Below are 21269 nucleotides of genomic sequence, written 5' to 3' on the forward strand. Positions count from 1 at the left end.
TGAACACTACAAACTCTGTCATTAGTTAGCTGTAAAATGATGGACTGATGTTTGCCTGTTTAGCTTCTGCCCTTCAGAACTGGCAAGACATTACCAGAGAGTAGAAGTGCACAATCCCTGCTGGAATGGGAAGATACTTACTGAATCACCTTGCTTCGTAAAATTCAGGAGGCTAACTTGGGTGATCTGATCTTCTTGATCACCTCTTGCAGGTCAATAACCAAAAATCACGCTACATCAAAGTACTCATACAGGCAACTTACTATTTAATGGGAAGACATCTTAAAGATTCCTTTACTTAACCTTTCCCTGTGGAAAATCATGCTCTGTTTCCTTTAAAACTTGAAGTATCACAATTTAATGGGACCTATAGCAAAGTGTATTTTTAACTGGCAGCAAAACAAAACAGCTTAAATTGATAACTTAATTATTTTGTAGCTTTACATTTCCTGATGTTTTGCAAATGTTCATTCTCCAAGTTTGCTTTACAAGATTAAACTACATAGAGCATCATATCAGAAAGCAAAATAAAGCAGAAAAGCTTCCTGGCTTGTATGCCAGAAGAGAAATCAGACTGATGGGTCAGGTTGTATTAATTTTTTTAATTAACCCTATCCTATGTTTATCCTACATCGTTAATGAGTTTAGTTCTTGCCAAAGTGTCAGTGTTTCCCAGCAAAGTCCTACTGTGGAACTGTGTCTCTGCAGTGTCTGGAGGAATATCTGCTGTTTCTTTGTTATGAGGAATGTTTTTCGAGGTACTCATTGCAGCTGCAGAACTCTTGCAGTTCTCCAGGGGAATCTGTGGGAATGGCACTGGCAAAGTACTGACAGACAACTGGGGTTAAGATTTTCACTGCAGATTAGATAGTTTTGGGACTGTGCTGAGGAGCAATATAGGCCATCCAGGCATCTAGCTGAGGAAGCAGCAAGCTTTTGAAACATAAACCAGAAATGCTTGTAGATCTTCTGCGAGAAGAGTGAAACCAAAGCTTGTATAAGAACATAGGCTAAGACACCAGTGTTGCAATAACTCACATAATTTGGAAGTGAAAAGAGATTTTACATTGTAATCTACTAGCCAAAAGCTAGAATTTCTTTCTCGTAACATTAACTGTATTCAAAACAAAGGGTGTCTGCTACTAACTTTGCCTTTTTTTCAGTGAATTGCAATTCAATTTATGAAGGCATTTACGTGCCTTCATAAACCTCACTATATCAAAACTCATTCATCAACCACTTGGGGAAATTTATGTCATATTTTCTCCCAGTAACTATTTAACAATTTAAAATGGTCCAGGGAAGATGGGAAAACCAAAACTGAAATACAAAGAACAGGCTTGGAAAAGAAAGCCGGAAAATAGTAAGTATAAAGAGGTGACCAGGTAGGTCTCACAAACAGCTTAGCTCTTCTGTGGCCTAAGGTAATCTAAGGGAAGAACAAGAAATTCCTGGGGTAGTGAGGATGAGCAGCCACTGCATAATCTGTGGGCTTCTCAGCTGCACCAGAGGTGGAGTTTCCCAAGATAGTTGCTGACATCACACCTCATTGCATATTACGGCAAGCAGTAGGGTGTCCCTGAAAGGGAGCTGTTTGTTCCCATTGTGCTTGGCACAGTGTGAAAACATTCTCAAATGTTAACATCTCAGTGTAAGCAGCATTCTTAAAAGAATAAGCTCATTACAAAGAACTTTAGGACACAAAGATCTACTACCAGGCACAGTAACTGCCCTGATGCTGTGGATGTTCCAGTACTGAGGTGCTGCGAGCAATATATTTAACTCAGGTTGAGCAGGAAATAATTCTGCTAACACGAAGCAAAAAGATGATCAGAAGAATCAGCAGAGCTTTGTGCAAAAGCTTTATTGTTCCCTCCTGTAACAGCTATATGAAGCCAGACAGGTCCTCAGTTCTTGTCTTCTTGCAGGGGATGAATGGTCTTTTAGACTGAACTCGATTGGAACCGGGAGAGCTAGGCTTGGTCCTGTTGCCTGCAACTAGTATCAATTTTCTCTGTGAGCTTGAGGCTTAGCTTATTTAACCATTAAATAACTAAATACTTGCATTTCTTTCAGAGATGCTTGTAAAATGTAATTAATCTCCATAAAAACCTTGACCCTCATATGGCAGATGCTAACTGTTGAGCTCCCAAGTATTCATATCACTACCAACAGCAGTAGCTTTTTTAACACTGAGTTAACGCCGCAACATTGCAGGGCCCTCCAGTTTTGTCTGGGCTCAGAAGTTTGCAAAGAAGAGTTGGCATTTCATTTACCCAACTTAGCAGGAATCCACCCTATCCCAGGTCTAGTTCCAACACATTTTTACCTGCAGTTGGAAATATAGAGGATTAAAAAGCCCCCAAAACCTAGACTGAAAAACCTCACAGACTAATGAGTCTGATGAACTTGTTGGTAGGATTGTCCACACCAGAGTATCTTCTTACTCAAAGTATCTTCCAGATATTTTTACAATGATATTATAAAAACATCAAGCCATAATATCAATATATTATGATGTATTTTTAATATTTTTCATAATATATTAAATTTGATAATTGATATTTTCACTTACAATTTTATCATTTTGTAAATTAATGTAATGAAACTTCACCTCTCCTTCTGCACTGTGGCTCTCAAAAAGCCTCATAGAGCCGCACTAAAAAACACAGCACCCTAGAGAAAGGGGATACAGACTCCAGGAAAGACACACGGACATCTTTTGGAAGTAGCTACAGAACAAGTGGAAACTCCCTTATTGGTTTCAAAGGAATTTTGATCAGGTGCTTAAAAACCCGGAGGGGGACTTACGAAAGAATTATTAGCTTCTTTGGCCCTGGTCTTGCTGAAATTAGTGGCCTCTCAGTTATTAGTACTTGCAAAAAACATTTCCTTGAGGTTTTGCATTCACTTTCTGCCTCAGCATCAAAGTGTATGCACGCATTCAACCAACACTCTGAATATAGAATTTGGGGTTCATCAAATTGAAGGTTTGAAACAAATAAAGATGTCTTATGATTTTAACCTTGTCTGTTGCCACAGAGTGTAAGTACGGCTTACCCTGCGTTAAGATATTCTGCACAAGCATTCCCAGCAGTGGGAAGGCTGCCCTTACCTCCAGATACTGACTGAGCAAACGCAGAGCTCGGTCTGCAGCACTGAAGATGTTCCGCCAGTCAAAGTCTGCCATTCCCTTCTCCCGGCTTCCTGGGGGCCCGTTGTGGAGAAAGTTGATTATGTGTTCAGCAGTTAAGCCTTCAGCACCCAGCTGGCTGTTCAAGAAGTCCCTCACTGTAGGGTGCTTCAGAGAGTCCTGAGGAAACATATCAAGACAGCTTCACTACAATAACCCTCTTTGTATGCCCTGTTTAGCTAGAAAGGTTTCCATTTCCACAGCTCTTTTTGAGCCATGAAGTAGTACAAAAGGTTGTGCGAAAGAATTAATTTCCTAAGTCAGCAACCGCATAGCTGAACTAAGGGGAAACTTGAAGAATGGATGAAAATAAACCTTGACAATTTTTTGTATTATTTCCTTATAAATAAGAGGATAAATGCAATAAATGTCTAATTTAAAATAGAAGAGTGTGGAAAAACAAATGTTTTCTCTAGTATGAACTGCTTTATAAACTTTAACTGCAGATATTGCTCGCAGCTGATCAAAGTCAGATCTAAGAGATGTGGAAATAGGCAATTTCCTAAGGTAGTAAACTGCTGGGCCCACCAAAAACATGGTCCTACTGGCTGCTTCACCTATGCAGAACACAAGAAAATCAAGTTGTCTGTTCTTGAAAGACATTCTGGAGAGATAGAGAAGCAGCAATTGCTGCCTTTATTAAGAAGTCATTAGCCAGATTCTGGAGTGTCCAGATCTGAGGTTTTGTCACAGAGATGCTGTAATGCCTTCAAACCAAGCCCAGTAACCAGTCCAACAGCCTTAAAGGCCACAGGTTCCTTGCTGCAAAGGCTGTGCTTCCAGCCAAATCCCACAAATTAATTCTCTTCTCTCTTAGTAAAAACCAAGGACAGTGACAGGCTGCTCTTACTGAGGATCCCTGCTAAGTTATAACATACACGGATCATATTCATTTGCAGGCTGTTTTGAAAGAAGTACCACAGCTGAGGTCCCACTTCTTCCCAAGCTTTGGTCAACAGTCTGAGGCGTTCAAGTTCCTCAAAAGTGGAGTTTGCCTGAGGAATAAACCAGCAGAAACGAGTGTTGAAAGCTGAGGAGATAAATGGAATTTATGAAGCAGCCACTCAGTGACAGAGAAACCTGTATCTAACAAATGTTGTAGTTTTTACTTTCACATTTGATAAACTTGTTAAAATAGCAGAAATGTTAATAATCCTTGGAAAAGAATTTGTAAAATCCAACAGGAATCAAAGTCACTTAGGATAAATTTCTATTGTATATGCAATGGAAAAAACAAGTGCATATTAACCCCAGTTAACTTCAATTCCTTTAAATACTAAGGTTCTAGCTAGAATTCCTTTAAATACTCAGGTTTTAGGTAGACAATTTCTCTCCATCAAGAACTGAAAAGAAAGATGATGTTGTGGGTAGATGAATGAATGGGAGGCAGCTGGAGAAGACAGATACTCTCATAGTTAAGTTATTAGTTAAGACTTGAAATGTTGGGCTGCTGTAAATCTGATGTTTTCCTGTGTGCACTACGAGCAGCAGTTCTCCTGTGCCTTACATAGCTGTTGAGACGTGGCCAAAACCTAGGTCATATGTGACCTTGATTTACCTAATCAGATTAATTTCACCCAACTTCAGGCACTTAACTGAAATATCCAGGCTCCACCTTATTTTCATGAAGTGACAATTATTTATCATCTCAACATAATAATACTAAACCACGATGTTGCTATTGGCTTGTAATCTCTCAGTGTTAGGTCTCAACGAGTCTATCGAAGCCTCATAACTGCCCCATTTAAATATTTACTGGCACAGAGCTGCTGATGTTCCTCCATCTGTAAAATATATATAAACATTACAATTTTTACTAGTGCAAGTGTGGATTCATGCCAACAAAAGACAATTTAAGCTGAAACCAGCATGTAGTGTAGACTACGATGGTCAGTGAAGATCTGACTCCTGGTTTTTAAACGAAGAGTAACTGTCCCTCCCCTGAGGACCATCAGAACAAATGGAGTTCTGAGAAGAAAATCTGAATAGGTTGATGTGCTGGGTCACTGTTTTTCACAGGATGTTTCTTAGGACGCACTTTGTGAGAAATAAGCAGTTTTGTATTTCAGAAGTACTTACATTTTTTAGGATTTGCCGTACAGAAGGTGAATCAGGAGCAAAGAGAATTTTTCCCATCAGCAGGGGCTTCACAGCACTCCAGGCTATTTTGGTTAAAGGGTTTGATTCCAAGTTCTGGATCAATGCATTACAAAAGGGTGCTAAAGACAGAAAGAAAGACAGTCTTTATGTAACCGTACTCAAATCCTATCATACATAACATCCTGCAGGGCTTTTTACTGGCAATATGGTCAGTTTAAAGCATTTTGAAGCTGAATGGCTTAAGCACATTCTGCAGTGTAGAAGTACAATATCTGAGCAGACAGTAAAGACTATTAAGTAGGTATTTGGAGTTGTAAAGTAGGCAGCATGGAAATTAGAAGAGCAAACAAATAAATCTAACCCTTTGAAAGTTGCTGTTATTTATAAGGTATTTCAAATGGAAGGAAATCAGACAGTTCAGATCACACTGAACAATTTTGAATTCTAACTGCTTTTCTCCTAATGACTTAGCTCCTCTGAATCATAGCTGATACTGATAAAAAGCTATTTTTAGTCCTATTAGTGGTTAATTCTTACACAGTGTAAACTGTTGGACTGGAGATCCAGCAGGCTTGGATGTTGAACTCTGAAACAGTTCAGATTTGGATCCTACAATGATTTAGAACTAAACATTTTAATGTAAACATTTCTATCTTGCTCCTGCACTATGAAGTAATTAGTCTACTTGGATAGCATCCAACTATTTTGTTCCCTGGCTGAAGAAATGAAGTACTGAGCCCTTTACAGGTCTTTTGAAGATTCAGACATAAATAGAGCCAAGTATTAACACTAACAGTGAAAGGCAGGAATCTCTCCTCAGGCAAAGTGCTTACCTGTACTTTGCAACCATCCCTATGATAGCAAAATAGGCAGAGAAATCTACTACCAGCTATAATATGGCTGTTAGTGCAGAAAAAAATTGCTGGTGTAGAGAAAAAACTAAATGGCAAACAGAAGGGGACATAATAAAACCATAAAATAATGAGTGGTAGGAAAGGGAAACTTGGTTCCTCTTTCCATTCTCTCCTATTACAATAGCAAGAAGTGAGGAAATCAAAGCAACAAAAACTAGAAAATTGAAATACTGTCTATGCAAGACTTAATTATGCTGCAGAACTTTAGTGCTATAAAAATATATACATTTATGCAGGAAGAGAACAGCTGCCACATTATCTTGGAGAAAATTCCAGAATGCAGCACTGCATTTTCCAGAGCCTTCTTCAGAAACACTTAGTTCTCCCTGATATCAGTAGCATATATTAGAAGACATATATTATATATAGAAGCATATATTAGAAGAGGGACTTATGTCTTAATGATGATGGTTACTATGTTTATCCCTTCATATTGAAAGCAAATGCATATTTCTGTTCTCAATTCCTGGGCTTCTCTGCTTCCTAGCTATGAAATAAGTAGTATGTCAAATAATTTCACCCATCTCTAATTTCTTGAATCAACTGCTTAAAAGTGTTATTTTATAAGAGCAACAGTGGTATTCTACCAGAAGTTATACCTGTCTACAGTCTCTGTAATGGTTTGGTGGAAAAACTTACTGGTTGTATTATCATAAAGATAACTGGATTTCTTCCTTGTTGAATCAATTCCCAGGAAAGCTTTATAGTTATTATCTTCATACCAGTTGAATGAAAGCACTCGGGATCCACCTCCTTCTGGGTAGCCACAGAAAAGATCAGACAGGGAGCTCACCAAGTGGCCTAAGGATTCTGGCCTCTCATCTTGTCCAAATGCTTGCAGAAACATCAGAAGGTCCTGAACACTTGGCTTCCTGGCTAGCTGCAGTAAGACAAGGCTTTGTTAATCACAACCCTCAAAGTAGCAGCTGGTGAGGTCTCAGCTGTGCCCACACTGGCAAAGCATGCAGTCACAACCTCATTCTCTTATCTCCTCTGCTCTGGTCATAGGCACCATTTTCAGTTCTTGTTCTCTCAGGTCTTTTCTGAAGAAAAGGCTATAGAATCATAATTGCCAGTGCTTCCTTCTACATTTATTTTGTAATGAGAGAAGAATTAATTTCTAAGGAATCAGCTCTCTCCAAACAAGTCTACTTTCTTTCTGATAAAGCAGGTAACTGGAACATAAAAAGAACAAAGGAAAAGGAGGGTTATGTGCTACCTAGAAAAGTGATGTCATTTTTAATAGACCACTTACCTTTTGCACTGCCTGGGTGACGCCAGACATCACCCTCCCCCAGGCCTTCAGGTCAGCACCTGGAGAGTTTCTGTTCAGCACAGTGGGAAGCTGTGAATACATCAGAAACACAGATGAGTTTTGTATTGTTCCTACATGACAACAGCTATTACAATAAGAGAAGAAAATCCAAATGGCATCTCTTTAGCTCAAACACCTTGAGTTATTTGGAACAGTGTCTTGTAAGCCTGTCTTGTGGGGCCACAAATCCAGTACCCATGTGCAGACTCACATAGCAGCCTGTGTAAGCATTCTTACCAACATGAGGCTGAAACAGTTACAGGCCACTGAAAATATAAGCTTGGAATTTGTTTTGCTTATCTAAGCTCACCATGCCAAAAGGTGCAAAAATGGAGGAGGAATGTGGGAACTAGGATTTCTGAGAAGCTGCTTCTCACAGAGGCTATTCTTCCAGTGACATGTACGGACTCTTGGTAACTTGTGAATTCAGCAAAGGTTGTGATACAGAAGACTCATTTACCATGAAGGTAAATAACAGGTAGTACTTTACACTTGAGAGATATCCTGATTCTGAAGGCAGCCTGGTCCTCGCTGTCCTAAAAAGACTTCTCCAAAACGATGTAGCTGATTGTTATATACACCCTGCTGATTCCCTGCCACTCCTTTCAGTCAGTAGGTGGTTAAGAAAGCAAGAGACAGCTGCACTGTACCTGGCAGGAAATCACAAAGGCAAGAGTTTTTATGGAAAGCTTATGTTAGCGTGTTCTGATCTGTCACTTGCAGTTCAGGCAGGAAATACATACACACAGAGCTTCAAATACACTCTTCCTTTGTCCCCTAAGGAGAACTAGTTTTTGCAAAGATTATACAGGATTCTTGGAGCATTTGCCCTAACCTGGCTTTTTTTGCAACTGCGAGCAACAGGTATTGTGAACAATTTGAAGCAAACCAGAGAAAAGCCCAGAATAAACATGAAATTAAGAACCTGCTTCATGTAGCTAGAGGAAAAGAAAAGAGAAATAGGGGCAAAACTACACATTTGCTCCTAAATACTACTTCTTGCAAGAGGCATTCAGTATGAATCAGGTCTTAATAGAAACATCCTAAAATGACTCAGTATGTACTCAGCTAGTTCATGTTCTGTAGAAGCATACGACAGGATCAGCAGACATTATATACAAACTACACTCTCATCTGATCTAAAAACCAGAGCATACAGCTGGAAATGTTTATTGACGCTAAGCACAGAGGAGGATGAAAGTTTTCCCAAAAAATATTTATCCAACTATTTTCATATTCGCTGGAAATGAATGTGGTGTCATGCCAAAAAAAAAAGGAAGAGCATAATTGTTGAACAGTTTCTTTCCAGCAATAGAAGGCCCACAGTCAGCTGTCCATCCTAAAATAAGCCCTACTCAAACAAAACCAAACCTGGTATGTGATTGGTTATACTATGCAGCTGGAGCCTGAAGACCATGATGTACAGAGTGACTGATAGTGTAAGAGTGCAGAAAATGACATGGGTCTTGAATATACAGGTATTTCTAGAAGTTTTAAAGCTAACGTAGAAGTTTTAAACAGTTCAATGAAGATCCATTCTGCATATGTAACTGAGTGTAGCTCTACACTCGGTTTGATTATCTATCAAGCGTATGTGGTGATACTGATCAAAGCAGCTCTTTCAGCAACACGTGTCTATGCTTGGTGATAAGAATCTGCTTATCGCCACCCAAAATCACAATAAGGTGTCCTGGTTTCAGCTGCAGCAGTCATTTTTCTCCTTCTTAGTAGTTGGTGCAGTGCTGTGTTTTTGACTTTCAGCCTGGGAACAACACTGATAACACCGATGTTTTAGTTGTTGCTCAGTGATCTTTACCCTGATCAAGGACTTTTCAGTCTCAGGCTCTGCCAGGGAGGAGGGGCACAAGAAGCCGGGAGGAAGCAGAGACAGGACACCTGACCCAAACTGGCCAAAGGGGTATTCCATACCACAGCACGTCATGCCCAGTATAGAAACTGGGGGGAGTCACAGGGAAGGCCAGATCGCTGCTCGGGTCGGGCTGGGTATCAGTCAGTGGGTGGTGAGCAATTGTATCCTCTCCCCTTGTTATTTCCCTTATCGTTATTATTATTGGTGGTAGCAGTAGTAGTTTTGTATTATACAAATGATGCTACGTTTATCTGGCTACAATTCCAGAGTTCTATTTTAATTTCTTTATAAGGTTTAAAGGACTTCAAACGAAGCTGAAAGAGGCAGGTTCAAGAACAGCAGTGCTCCACAAAGACGCTCATTTTCCTTGTGGTGGCTGAGCCAGACAGTAACGTCTGAGCCTTATTTTTCTGTCTCTGCTATCCAAAATGTGCTTTAATTTCTGTCAAAAGCCCTGGAGGGTATACATGAGCACATGAAGGGTTTGAGTGGATGTTTATGCACATACCTGAATACGTTCAAGTACCACAAATTCAAAAAGAAACATTAATTTCGAAGCAGATTCTAAGCATTACTGCAGCAAGGAGTGCTTATGCAGAGTCTACCTTTTTGGTGAAAAGGAGTAACCAAGATAGATTATTGATTTAAAAGGAGGACTTCTGCCTTGGAAAAACACAGAATTTTATCTAAATTATTATTTAGCAACTATAATGATGGGAGTGTGGGAAAGCTTCTACCAACTTGAGGTCTCATTGTGCCGGGCATCATGAAAAGATAAACCCTCTTCTTCACAGCTGGGTGCATATTATAACCCACTGGGAATCAGGCTTCCAATACTCTGGGAAAATCTTGGCAGCCAGATCTGGTAGTAACAGACCAGACCATAAGCCTGCATCTGAACACCCAGTCTTTCACAACTCCAGGTTTTGGTTTCAGCTTTATGTTTCTATATTTCCCACGAGTCTATTTTATTTTAAACACAGACAACTGCTTCATCAAATCTCAACTTTCCCCTTTATTTGACATGGCAGCAAAATCATGATATGTTAGCAGATTAATGTGAAAGCTGGGCAGTGCAGTGTGCATCTTCACCTGAAGTCCTTAAATGCTGAAAGCCTACCTTAGAAGTACTGTAGCATTAATCCTCTGCTACTTCCAGTGAGCATCAGACATAGGAAAATATCTGAGTGTATCTTCAGCAATGGAAACCAGCAGCTTTCCAAAGCTGACTACAGACTCTTATCAGGATTGGCAAAATCACACAGGCACAATGAATGACTGCCAATGCTCCAGTAATCTAACAGTAATTTGGCTGGCGAGTCAACTAAAGCTTCTGGCATAGCCTGTTCCCAGTTTATTCAACTCAAAGCTGAATAAAATCCATGTTGAATTCATCATGATGTTACACTGCTGTGGCAGAAAACTCCAGTCAATAGTTTCTATGCAACTTTAGCAGCTGCTCATATATCCTGCCTGCTGTATACAACCAACTGACAATGTGCTGGTCCCATGACATTCAGTTACAAGCTGAAAATCAGCAAATTCAATTTGTCATCGAAAATGTGAAGTCCTGATCATGGGGAAAACAAACACAAAAGATGTATACACACTGATGGGTTCTGAGGATCAGGAGGAAAGAGACCTTGGAGTCTTTATGAATAGTTCTATGAAAGCACCAGCTCAGTGTGCAGAATACAAATGGAGTATTAGAAAAATATTAGGAAAAGAACAGAGAGCACAAGTAAAAAACACCCCACCCCAGTATGCCATTTTAATATATATATAAATATATTAATGTTATCCATTTTATACTTATATAAATACAAATAAGAAAATATATATCTATAAATGGCATAATATCTCCATACTGAACCAAAGATGCAGTTGTGGTTAATTTATGGCAGGAAGGTCACAGCCAAAACAGGAACAGCACAAAGGGCAATGAAGATGAAGAGAAGTGAGGAAAAGCTTCTATAGAAAAAGCAGTGCAAACCAGTACAACTCGTTTGGTTAGGTTTTTTGGTTGGTTGGTTGGGTTGGGTTTTTTGTTGTTGTTGTGTTTAGTTTGCTTTGGTGGGTTTTTGGGGTGGTGGTTTTTTTAAAGGCTTATATCTCAACTCAATGTGCATCATGGCTTTGACTCCAGCACTGAATTCTGCCATGCTGGGTGAAGCAAAGATAGAATAGGTTGTGGGGGTATTTTCAGAACCCTCAGTAAGGTCCCTGTAGTTCTTGCCACACACTGTTTTGCTACACAGACTGGAAAGACTCGGTAATACTTCCACACACACTCTGACTTTAAAATTGCATTTGAATGGTACTGTGAATTCCATCTGTTTCACCCCAAAGCATACTCAGAACTGCCTAGTGTCCTGCTGACAGTAGGTTAATAATCACACATCTGTAACCTTACATTTGCAGGGGTAAATAAACAAAGACCACTTGGAACATTGCTGGTGTATTACAAAGAGAATTTTTGAAGGGCAATGAAATATCAGCCAAAAAAAAGACAACAAAAGGCAGGATGATTGTGTTAATACTTACCAGCTGAAACAGCTTAAAGAAATCAACATTTGCATACAAGGCATCTTCCACTCTCTGTAGGCTTTCCTGGGACAAGGCACACATGGCCTTGTGCACTGAAGGGAGACTTCTGCTGCTGCTGAAGATAATAAAGCGGTCCAGGAGCAGCTGACTGCAAGCAATGTCCTTCAGAGTCAAGTTAGGGACACCGCTGGCAAACTGCAACCAGAAACAATGGCTCATTTACTGTTGTGGAACTTCACACTGCTCAGGAACAATAAAGATTTATCAAAAGTGGACACCTTGGTATCAGACCCTCCTAATATTTTCATGAATGGCAGAAGGATGTGGCCAGCTGACGCATCAACTGTTGAACCACCTTCACTTGATGTTACGCTAAACCACTTTGCTTCAGTCATATTTTTCCTCTTCTCATTAGGGATTCTTCTTTTCATGGCAAAAGTTCTTGTGAGTCTTCCCTTTATCATCTAAGCACAACTGATGCCATCCCACCCATCTTTGTGGTTAAGGAGAGATAGCTACGGCTTGCTTGAAAGTATTCCCCAGGTCCATCTGATTGTGCCACATCATTCTACCTTTTGTGTTTAGGTAGTTGTATTTTTGCTGTCAGTTGCTCTAAGAGAACAAGGCCAGTTCCACTGACTCTTCAGCTCCATTTCCCTCAGTATTTCACTTATGACTATTCCACCCCAACGCTTCCCCACAGCCATTACTCACTGTCCCTGTGCACAGGCATACACCCAGGCTTTACAAAACCATTTTACATTAAACCACATCCACCTATTGATTAGCACTTCTAATATAAACATGGGACAGAAAAAGCCCACAACAATTATTATCTTTAGTGTTTAACCACTGGAACAGATTAGTTTATAGTTAAACCAATGTAAATGCATAATAACCAATAGTTAAACCAATGTAAATGCATAATACCTTCACAGAAATCAGTAAGAGTTACCTAGGATTTGCATTGCTGTAATGGAATGCTCTTGGTAGTCTATGGTTCAGTTCTACTTGCTTTATAATGCACAGAATACATGGCAATATAAGTAGCACTGGAAATTGCACACAAGCTCATGTTCCCATGCTCTGTCCGCCTCATTTCATGGTACAAATTGCAAGGAAAAGACCTCCCAACACTGTGATGACTGTAAATGCCTCCTGTGCTTGAGAGGAACACAGGCTTTCAGACAAACAAGCACTATGCACTGACACAATATCATTAGGCTAAATGCATTTCATGAGCTGCATAGAAAAAGAAATTGTCAAAATCAGCTCAGAATCTAATTATCTTTAGAAAAGTAATCTACTGAGCATTCCAGTCTTTGAGACATTTGGATCAAAACAAACACACCACACTTCTACCAGGTCAGACATAGATGCACATTTATTTCCTACCTAAGAAAGTCAACAAGGCCATCTAAGACATTCTGAACATTATCAGAACCTTGCATCTGCAAATCTCCTACAGTTAGAAGCTGAGATTTGTTTGGTGGTGCTTGTAAAGGGAAATATATAAAACCCCAGAGAATTATGGTGCAAAAAAGGGATGTAAATTTCTAGTAAAAGTATCTGAGAGGTACTGTCACTCTGCTCTGCAAAAATCCTCCAAAACCAAACTGGAATTTGAAGTGGATTTAACTGACTTTCTGTCAGTGAAAGAATTTGCTTATTTGCCCTGTCACTTATGTCCTGGGGATGTGTGTGAAAAGAACAGCCTTTTTAAACCATATACTCCTGCTCTGGCATGGTCCTCATCAGCCAGTGGGAGCTGCAATGAAACTGAGCTGCACAGGGAGGCAGCCTGGGAACCTTGTTCTGACTTGTGAAACGAGGAAACTGTGACATTAACATCACTGAGCAGGATTAAACAGAGAAAAGAAAAAAAAAAAGACCGAAAAACCAGTATCCAAAGAAAGGTTATTTACAAACTGTAACTGCATTTCAAGAATGTTCATGAACAGACAGGATTAGGAAAACATCAAACCTCCGCCCTTCCAATTTTTCCGGTAGGGTGGGCTGTTGCCAATCTTTCCTGAACTTCTCATTGTGTTTGAACATCAGTCTCTTATCCTTATCTGAGAATGACTCAGAAAAGCAGGCCCTCAGAGGAAAACTTCAATGCTACTTGGGGTTTTTTTTAATCAATGTGTCACCGTTTGGCCGAAGCTGGCAAGACGAAGTCCAAATGAGTTTTTCAGCTAGTTGGCTGTTTGATCAGCTTTAGCTTTTCAGCACCGTATGTCATTTCCTGCACTCCCAGGCGGCTCAGACCTAGATCTGCAGCCAGCTGCTGGCAACAGTGGGGCTCTTGTAAGCAAGTTGCTTTCAGGTTGATCAGTTCCGTGCTGTCAGAGCCAGGGGGAGAGGGTGTGCAGCGATATGCAAGCAAACACAGGGTAGAGCAGCATGAAGAACTAGAGAGGAAATACCATAGTTGACACTTACTTAAGACAACCACAGATCTAGGTTCTAGTCATGGCTCTGCAATTCTACCTCAATCAACTGTAAGTCCAGCTTGAGTAACTTGCTTATCAAGGTCTACAGGAATTAAATGATTTCTCCCCCATAGATCAAGTGCTCAAGTTCTACTGAAAAGAATTCTCGTGTGGTCTTTTGAAAGTTAAGTTTTTCTGCATCAGCACTTTCTTTCCTGATGGCTGTAAATCAGGTCTTGTTAGATGATCTTGCATCCCCTGTGATTACTGCTACCAAGAAAACTTTATGGAGGACAACAGAAGTGGTATTTAACACCAGGTCACCTCCAGCTTCCTCTCTTAAGTGTTCAAATTTCTTTCATTTCCAGCATAAAGAGAACTACATCTCTTTCCACATCAGCACAGAAAATACAGCAGAAAGACACCATGTTCCAGAAGGCTTCAATCATACTTTCAGTGATGGTGTTGAGAACTTCAGTCCTGCACACACTGGCAGGCAGAGTTTTGAACAGTAGATGAATGAATGCCACTGGGGAGCTAATAGAGACTAACAAAGCAGCACACAGTTCTCCTGGTGCAACAGATCTCTGAGGAAGAAGAGGCTAGGGATGAAAGGGAAAGAGAAGCCCAGCAGGATATCTGTATATATTCTTCTTGTCACAAGAGGCAAGGAAGCAAATTTTCACCATCTCAGCTGATATGGAGGTGTGAAAATAAGTAGGATGTATCAATTGACACTGGCTCTGGTATGGTCTTGTGGTAATGCTTCATGACAAAGTGAGGAGAGGGGAGGGCTTCCCCTGGTACTAATCAAGAACACTGCAGATAAGTAATCTGGCTACTAGTCACCCCAGCTGGAACCTCTGGTGCACTAAAGGAACTGCATTCAAGGTTATTAATACCCTCCCTCTTTCTGGCCACACACAGTTCCAGCATTTGTGTTTTATGTGGCAGTGAAAAAGAGGAATTGTGTCTTTCAGCCTCAGTTATTCACTTGCTTCCACCCACACATTAACGCAGTGTAGAAATTGTTCCAGAGTTCTGATTCAGCAACATTCATTCATTAATACAGCATTCCTCACAGAGCTCCCAGCACCAGCACAATGCAGAGGCAGCCTGGACTTGGTCAAACAGTCCCCTGCTTAGGAGGGATCTGACCTGCAGTTTTCACTCCAAATTTTCTGAGCAGACCTATTAATCAGAATCCAAGAAAGTGGGTCTGCTTCTCCACTCCCACCTATTCATGTGAGACAATGCCATAAAGCCCCCATATTACTTTGCTGACATCAGGGCAGAGAATTAAAATGCGAAATTAAGAACCTCAAATACTTCTCTGCTGCTATTCATCAGGAGGGCTGTCTCAAAAGGACCCACAGCTGCTTTATGGTTTGAGCCAAGACTTTAATCATGGGGATGGATGCACTGCTTGGCAGTATCATTTCTTATTGCTTGTTATTTGGGAACAATGACAGTATCAAACCAAATATCTGTATTTAATGAATATTCAAAAAGGATTTTAAAAGACAAAACAAACACCTCTTCCTTTAGATTGACAAAAAAAAAGCAAAAACAAAAACAAAGGCCGAAATTGCACATGCAACCTATAAGACAGGCTGAGAAAGTTGGGGCTGTTCAGCCTGGAGAAGAGAAGCTGCGTGGAGACCTCAGAGCAGCTTCCAGTGTCTGAAGGGGGCTACGAGGATGCTGGAGAGGGACTCTGCATCAGGGACTGCAGCAATAGGACAAGGGCTAATGGCTTCAAACTTAAACAGGGGAAATTTAGATTAGCTATAAGGAAGAAGTTCTTTACAGTGAGGGTGCTGAGGCACTGGAATGGGCTGCCCCAGGAAGTTGTGAATGCTCCATCCCTGGCAGTGTTCAAGGCCAGGCTGGACAGAGTCTTGGGTGACATGGTTTAGTGTGAGGTGTCCCTGCCCATGGCAGGGGGTTGGAACTGGATGATCTTAAGGTCCTTTCCAACCCTAATTATTCTATGATTCTATAAGGCAGCAGGTATTCTGGGAACAAGGCCCTCACTGGGGCTGTTTGCATGTACAGCTCCAGAGATGGCATTCCAGGCAGGTAACAGCTTGGCAGCTGTTATACTCTACCTACCTGTTCAGGGCGCACTTGAGCATTAATAAGCTGGAAAACAACGATATCTGGGAGGCCAACATCTTCCAGTAAGAAGGAAGTGAGGGTCTCTCCATCTTTCAAAATGTCTAGAATTCGTATTCCTCTTCCTGCATGAAGAAATGAGTGCAGAGATCAGTGAGATATCAAATGAAGGAAGTTAAAGAACAACTCATACCCTGGCTTAAACCTGCAAAAAGTGTGTACTTTGGCTCATATACTTAGTAGTGACTAATGGGGTCCAGAACTACTTTTGAAATTTAAAATCATTTCAATCCTCTGTTGGGGAATGATCATCAGAAATTGCTCAGTGTTCTGACTGTGCATAACCGACCTCTCAAAGACGTTTCAGACTAGAGCTCCAGCAATGGGAGTTTTGAAAGCATCCCTGACTGTGTTTGAAAGTCTCTGCCTTTTTTCTGAGGTAATGCTTGATTTTAAACGGTAAGATTCAAGTATGCTCCTGAGGTTTGGGTCCTTTCTGCTCGACCTCTTGTAAATAACTTTAGCCAATGCTTTACATTTACATTAATCACTTGCTGTCAATTTAACTAGTTAATCTTATTCATTAGTGTTGTAAAACTGACTCTTTTTGAAAATCTCCCACAAGAAAAAACCTCATTTTCTTTGGAGAAGCATAACTTGTTGGTAGTTTCATAGCCATATTAACCTGGATTACCAACGATTAAACTAAAAACTGGCAAATCTTCAGGCAAACCAATGAGACTACCCACGGCTAAATTCAACATATGTGAGAGGCCACCGAATTTCCCTCACTCCACCTAGAACAATATGCAAAATATACTGCTCCTAAAGTCAAAAGTGCCAGCCTTTTTTAACCTGTCTCTATTACAAACCAGCATCAGAGTAAGTTCTGCCTCAGTATGGTCCAAGTGAAAGCTTAGAAAGTGAATGTTGTTCATGTCCTTTGAATGTTACAGCCTTTATTAAAGGTAGTTCACATAGCATCAACAGACTTGGATCAAGAATGCTTGAAAAGCACTAATTCTTCCAGTCTGTAGAACAGGCAATTGCAACTGATAGAAGCAGCACTGGGGAGTTGGAACTAGATGATCTTAAGGTTCTTTCCAACCCTAACCATTCTACAACTCTATGTACCACACTGCCATGGGGCAGAACTTCTTCAATTGCTTCTCCATGTATTTATTCAAACAGTAAACACTGAAAACAATAGCAGGGGCCTGTCCCTCATTCTCACTGATGCCCTTCCTGGCACCCAGGCATTATTGTGGAAGAAAAAGCACACTACAGGAACACATCTTGTCAAATGTGACAATGCAAGGAGGGAACGGGATGAGGAAGGAAGGCTCAAGAGGCAGATGTGGTTTAAGGAATCAGCAGGAGAAGCAATCTCAATTCCGACATTTGATAATGTTTCATTGCTCAGTGTTGCACCTATAACAATATTCTGTTGAGATTGTTACAGGCAATAGAAGTAAGCTACAGAGAGAACTTAAAATGTCAATTCTGCCCTACTTCTTCCTGTATGGAAAAAGGTGGCAATTCACATTCTATTAGTTTAGCTCCAGAACTTTGTTACTTTGTTTTATGAAACAGGAAATTCCAAGCTTTTTGGTTTTTTTCTTTTTTTTTAAGTAAAACACATTAACTCCCCCCAGATTCTGAAGGAGCATTAACATTATAATTCACAGGAGCAGGGAGGAATGTACTCTACTCTCCAACTGCTGAGTAAAGTTGATATGGGATGCAAAGGCAACTTCCCAAACTATGGGGTGGGGTCCCTTAGCAGTATGTTGCAATCATATGGCATGTCATGCTTTTCCTCACTTCTCAATTGGCAGGTTTGCTTTCTATAGCTGTGTACAAACCACAGCTCAGATTATACTCAAGTTCTTGTTTGCATTCTGGGGTGTTTTGATTGCCTCATTGTTATTTACAATGAGATAGTCCCTTTTTCACTTCTAGCTAGAAACTGCTGATAAGATAGTGGAGCATGTGTATCAGATGGTTTATACACTTCTCATTAAAAATATATGGAGAATGACTATTTGAATTTAGTAAGAATATTATTCCTGTGCCAAAGGACTTGAGAATGGGACAGATCAATTCTCAAAGCCAGTCTATTTTATTGCCTTTAGTTTTAGGAGTATCTTTTCAAATTCTGTACTTAAAGACCAAATATTGCATTTAAAATTTATTAGTAAACCATTTTCTGTTTTTTCCCCAGGACTGTGTTTTGAGTTTGGAAGATTGTTTTAGGTAAAAATTATCAGAGTCTAATTCACAACACTGCTTATAACAAGTGTGCAACACCTCCTCTCCATACACATCATCAAAATAAGCAGTTTCTTCTTCACTTTCAGCTAACACTTGAAACAAAGTTTCTCTAAGCTTTTCTCTGGGCTATGCTCCTAGCATATATTCAGGTATATTCCTAGCTTGCACTCCTCTGCATCTTCCAGTGATGCCTTCTTACTGCTTCTCCCTCTACTGTAATAATAATGAATGAAATCTCTTTATCCACATGTTTGGATGGTGACATATCCATGTTTTTGTGTTTTGAGTTTTGTCTACTGTTATTTAAGGAAGACAGCTGTAGGAAAGAGCTGATTGCCTGTGCCCTTCCTCTCAAATGAAAGGTGTTTGTCACAACACTGGATGAGTTTTAACTTTTACCTTAACAGCAAGCAGAGTAACAGCTACAAGTGAAGTACCTTATAATGTTATCAGGCTGCAGGTACTAGTCAGCTCTCAGAAGGGAAAATTCAAGAGTCTAAGGGATACAGACAAAACAATTACCTGCAATTCTTTCAGGATTCGTTCTCATTGTTTCCATAAACTGAGTCATAATAATCAGTTCTTCCCAGATTCTGCCAAGGTCACGGATTTCAGGGGCTTCCAGTAAGAGCTCCTGAGCATCTTTATATACCCTCGCAAGGCTGAAAGAAGAAATAGTGAATCAACAATAATTTAAGACTGATGGCTCTTGAGAACTTTTCATATAAAAAAAGTTGATTTTCTCTGTGTTAAGGATGAGGAAAAAAAACCAAAACAATTCTCAACCCAAAACAATGATGAAAACAGAGCAGTTTCAGGTGGTGTGGGATTCAGTTAGATCTGGAAGTTCACAGAAGCTTTAAGAGGGCTACTGGTATTGCAGAAGGTTGGCCATTCATACACTTTCTTCATTAGCAATGCTGATTTTGCTGGGGAGGCAGGACCCTCCCCAGACAGCATTCATTTCACAGCTATGGTGCAGATCTGCTCTGGTCCTCTCCCAGGCTCAGCTCCAGCAGTTGGATGGGGCACTCTGGGCACATGCAGCCCTGCTCTGGCAGGTAAGTGACATGGAATCACTCAGACACAGAATGCTCCTCCCTCTTCCAGCTCAGTCTTCTCCAATATAAGAGTGGTTTTTAGGTCCCTTCAAAACATTTCTTCCAGGTGAGGCAGGAAAACATGAGTGACAAACTGTCACAGGCAGCCATTCACCTACTGGTTCTGGGTCAGAACAGGCGGTTCAAGCAGGGACGCAATCAGGTCCTGTGCTCATAACCAGGTACAAAATAATTCTTATTAGCAGAGGGGAGACCATTACATTTCTTTAACAGTGCTGTGGTTTTCCATACATGGAATGGTATATCTCAGTCCCCATGACTTTTTTTAGCTTACAGGAAACAGCAAACAGGAAAGACTAAATTCTTTCAGAAAACACAATGTATTTGCTTCCTCTGTTATGCACTGAACTTACTCTGACTCACAGTTTGCTCTGTAATAGCAACATAGAAAAGCCAGAATGTATAGAGAACAGAACCCTCTAGCTTTAGTGTGTGATTAACCACACCCCACAAGAAAAGTCCAGCTGACGACTTTAAATCCTGTTCACTAGGAACAAAAGGTCAAATGCTACGTTAGCTACAAGCTTATGGGACCTTCATGAGACTGGAGCTTTAATGGCCTTGGCATTGTTAGCATGTTAATTTTAATCACTGGATGCTCCAAGATGGACTATGCAAAGGGAGATTGGGAGCATTATTTATAGCTATTCTAACAGGTTTTTACTGTAAGGCTCTTTGTCCACTCTGCATGACTCAGCTGTAACAATGTAATAGGGCACTCCCACAGCAGTTTTTCACTAACAGTCTGGAAATCTCCCATCCTCCTGTTTTGTTAATAAGCTTAGTATCTGAAGGTTACTATGCTGATTAAAGTATATGACCAAAGCAGGTGCTACGTAAGAAGTGGCAGGGCAGATTTTCCTTTGTTGCTACTTCATCAGAGCTCTCATTCAGAAGGTCAATTCAAGTGAAAAGAAAGCTTAGGGGTTTCATACTCTTATACCAGAAAGATTTATCCTGAGACATTCACTAAGCAGTAGGCAATAGAAAGGATGCATTTTATTAAGTGTGTGCTCCCTCAAGACTAGCACAACTGAACTCTTCCTCAAAAAGGCCCAAATCATCATGAGCTCTGCTTCAACTTTGCTGACCATTGCTGGAATGATGTGCTAGAAATGTGTCCATGAATGCTCAACAGGTGCCCAGAGCAGGCTACAAGCAGTTGCCTAGCAAGACTGTATTATTACAGCCAAGTGTCACACATACAGCTCTGCTTACATGGAATTGTTGTAGTTGGACACAACACCTGGACCCTCTCCTGGGGTTGGGCTGCGGAAACAGGGGTTGTTCATGTTGCAGAAGATGCCATGTAACCATGGCAGTGTTCCTGCAGATGGCATTGCCTTGTTTGGGAAGTGACCTGGAGTACAGAAACACAAAAT

The 21269-nt window shown here is 40.5% G+C and overlaps 1 protein-coding gene across 1 annotated transcript in view; it reads right to left on the reverse strand.

Annotated features, from left to right (window-relative positions):
• ABCA4 (ATP binding cassette subfamily A member 4) overlaps positions 1-21269 on the reverse strand; it is a 77999-nt gene that overhangs the window by 48579 nt on the left and 8151 nt on the right. Inside the window, exons 4-12 of the mRNA XM_030496308.1 lie at positions 21106-21247; positions 19289-19428; positions 16490-16617; positions 11937-12134; positions 7463-7552; positions 6847-7087; positions 5273-5412; positions 4072-4188; positions 3116-3313 (exon numbers count right to left, since the gene is read on the reverse strand). Of these exons, the coding sequence (XP_030352168.1) occupies positions 3116-3313; positions 4072-4188; positions 5273-5412; positions 6847-7087; positions 7463-7552; positions 11937-12134; positions 16490-16617; positions 19289-19428; positions 21106-21247 (1394 nt within the window). The remainder of the gene's footprint in view (positions 1-3115; positions 3314-4071; positions 4189-5272; positions 5413-6846; positions 7088-7462; positions 7553-11936; positions 12135-16489; positions 16618-19288; positions 19429-21105; positions 21248-21269) is intronic.

This window comes from Strigops habroptila, chromosome 8 (assembly GCF_004027225.2).
Source record: "Strigops habroptila isolate Jane chromosome 8, bStrHab1.2.pri, whole genome shotgun sequence".
NCBI lineage: Eukaryota > Metazoa > Chordata > Aves > Psittaciformes > Psittacidae > Strigops > Strigops habroptila.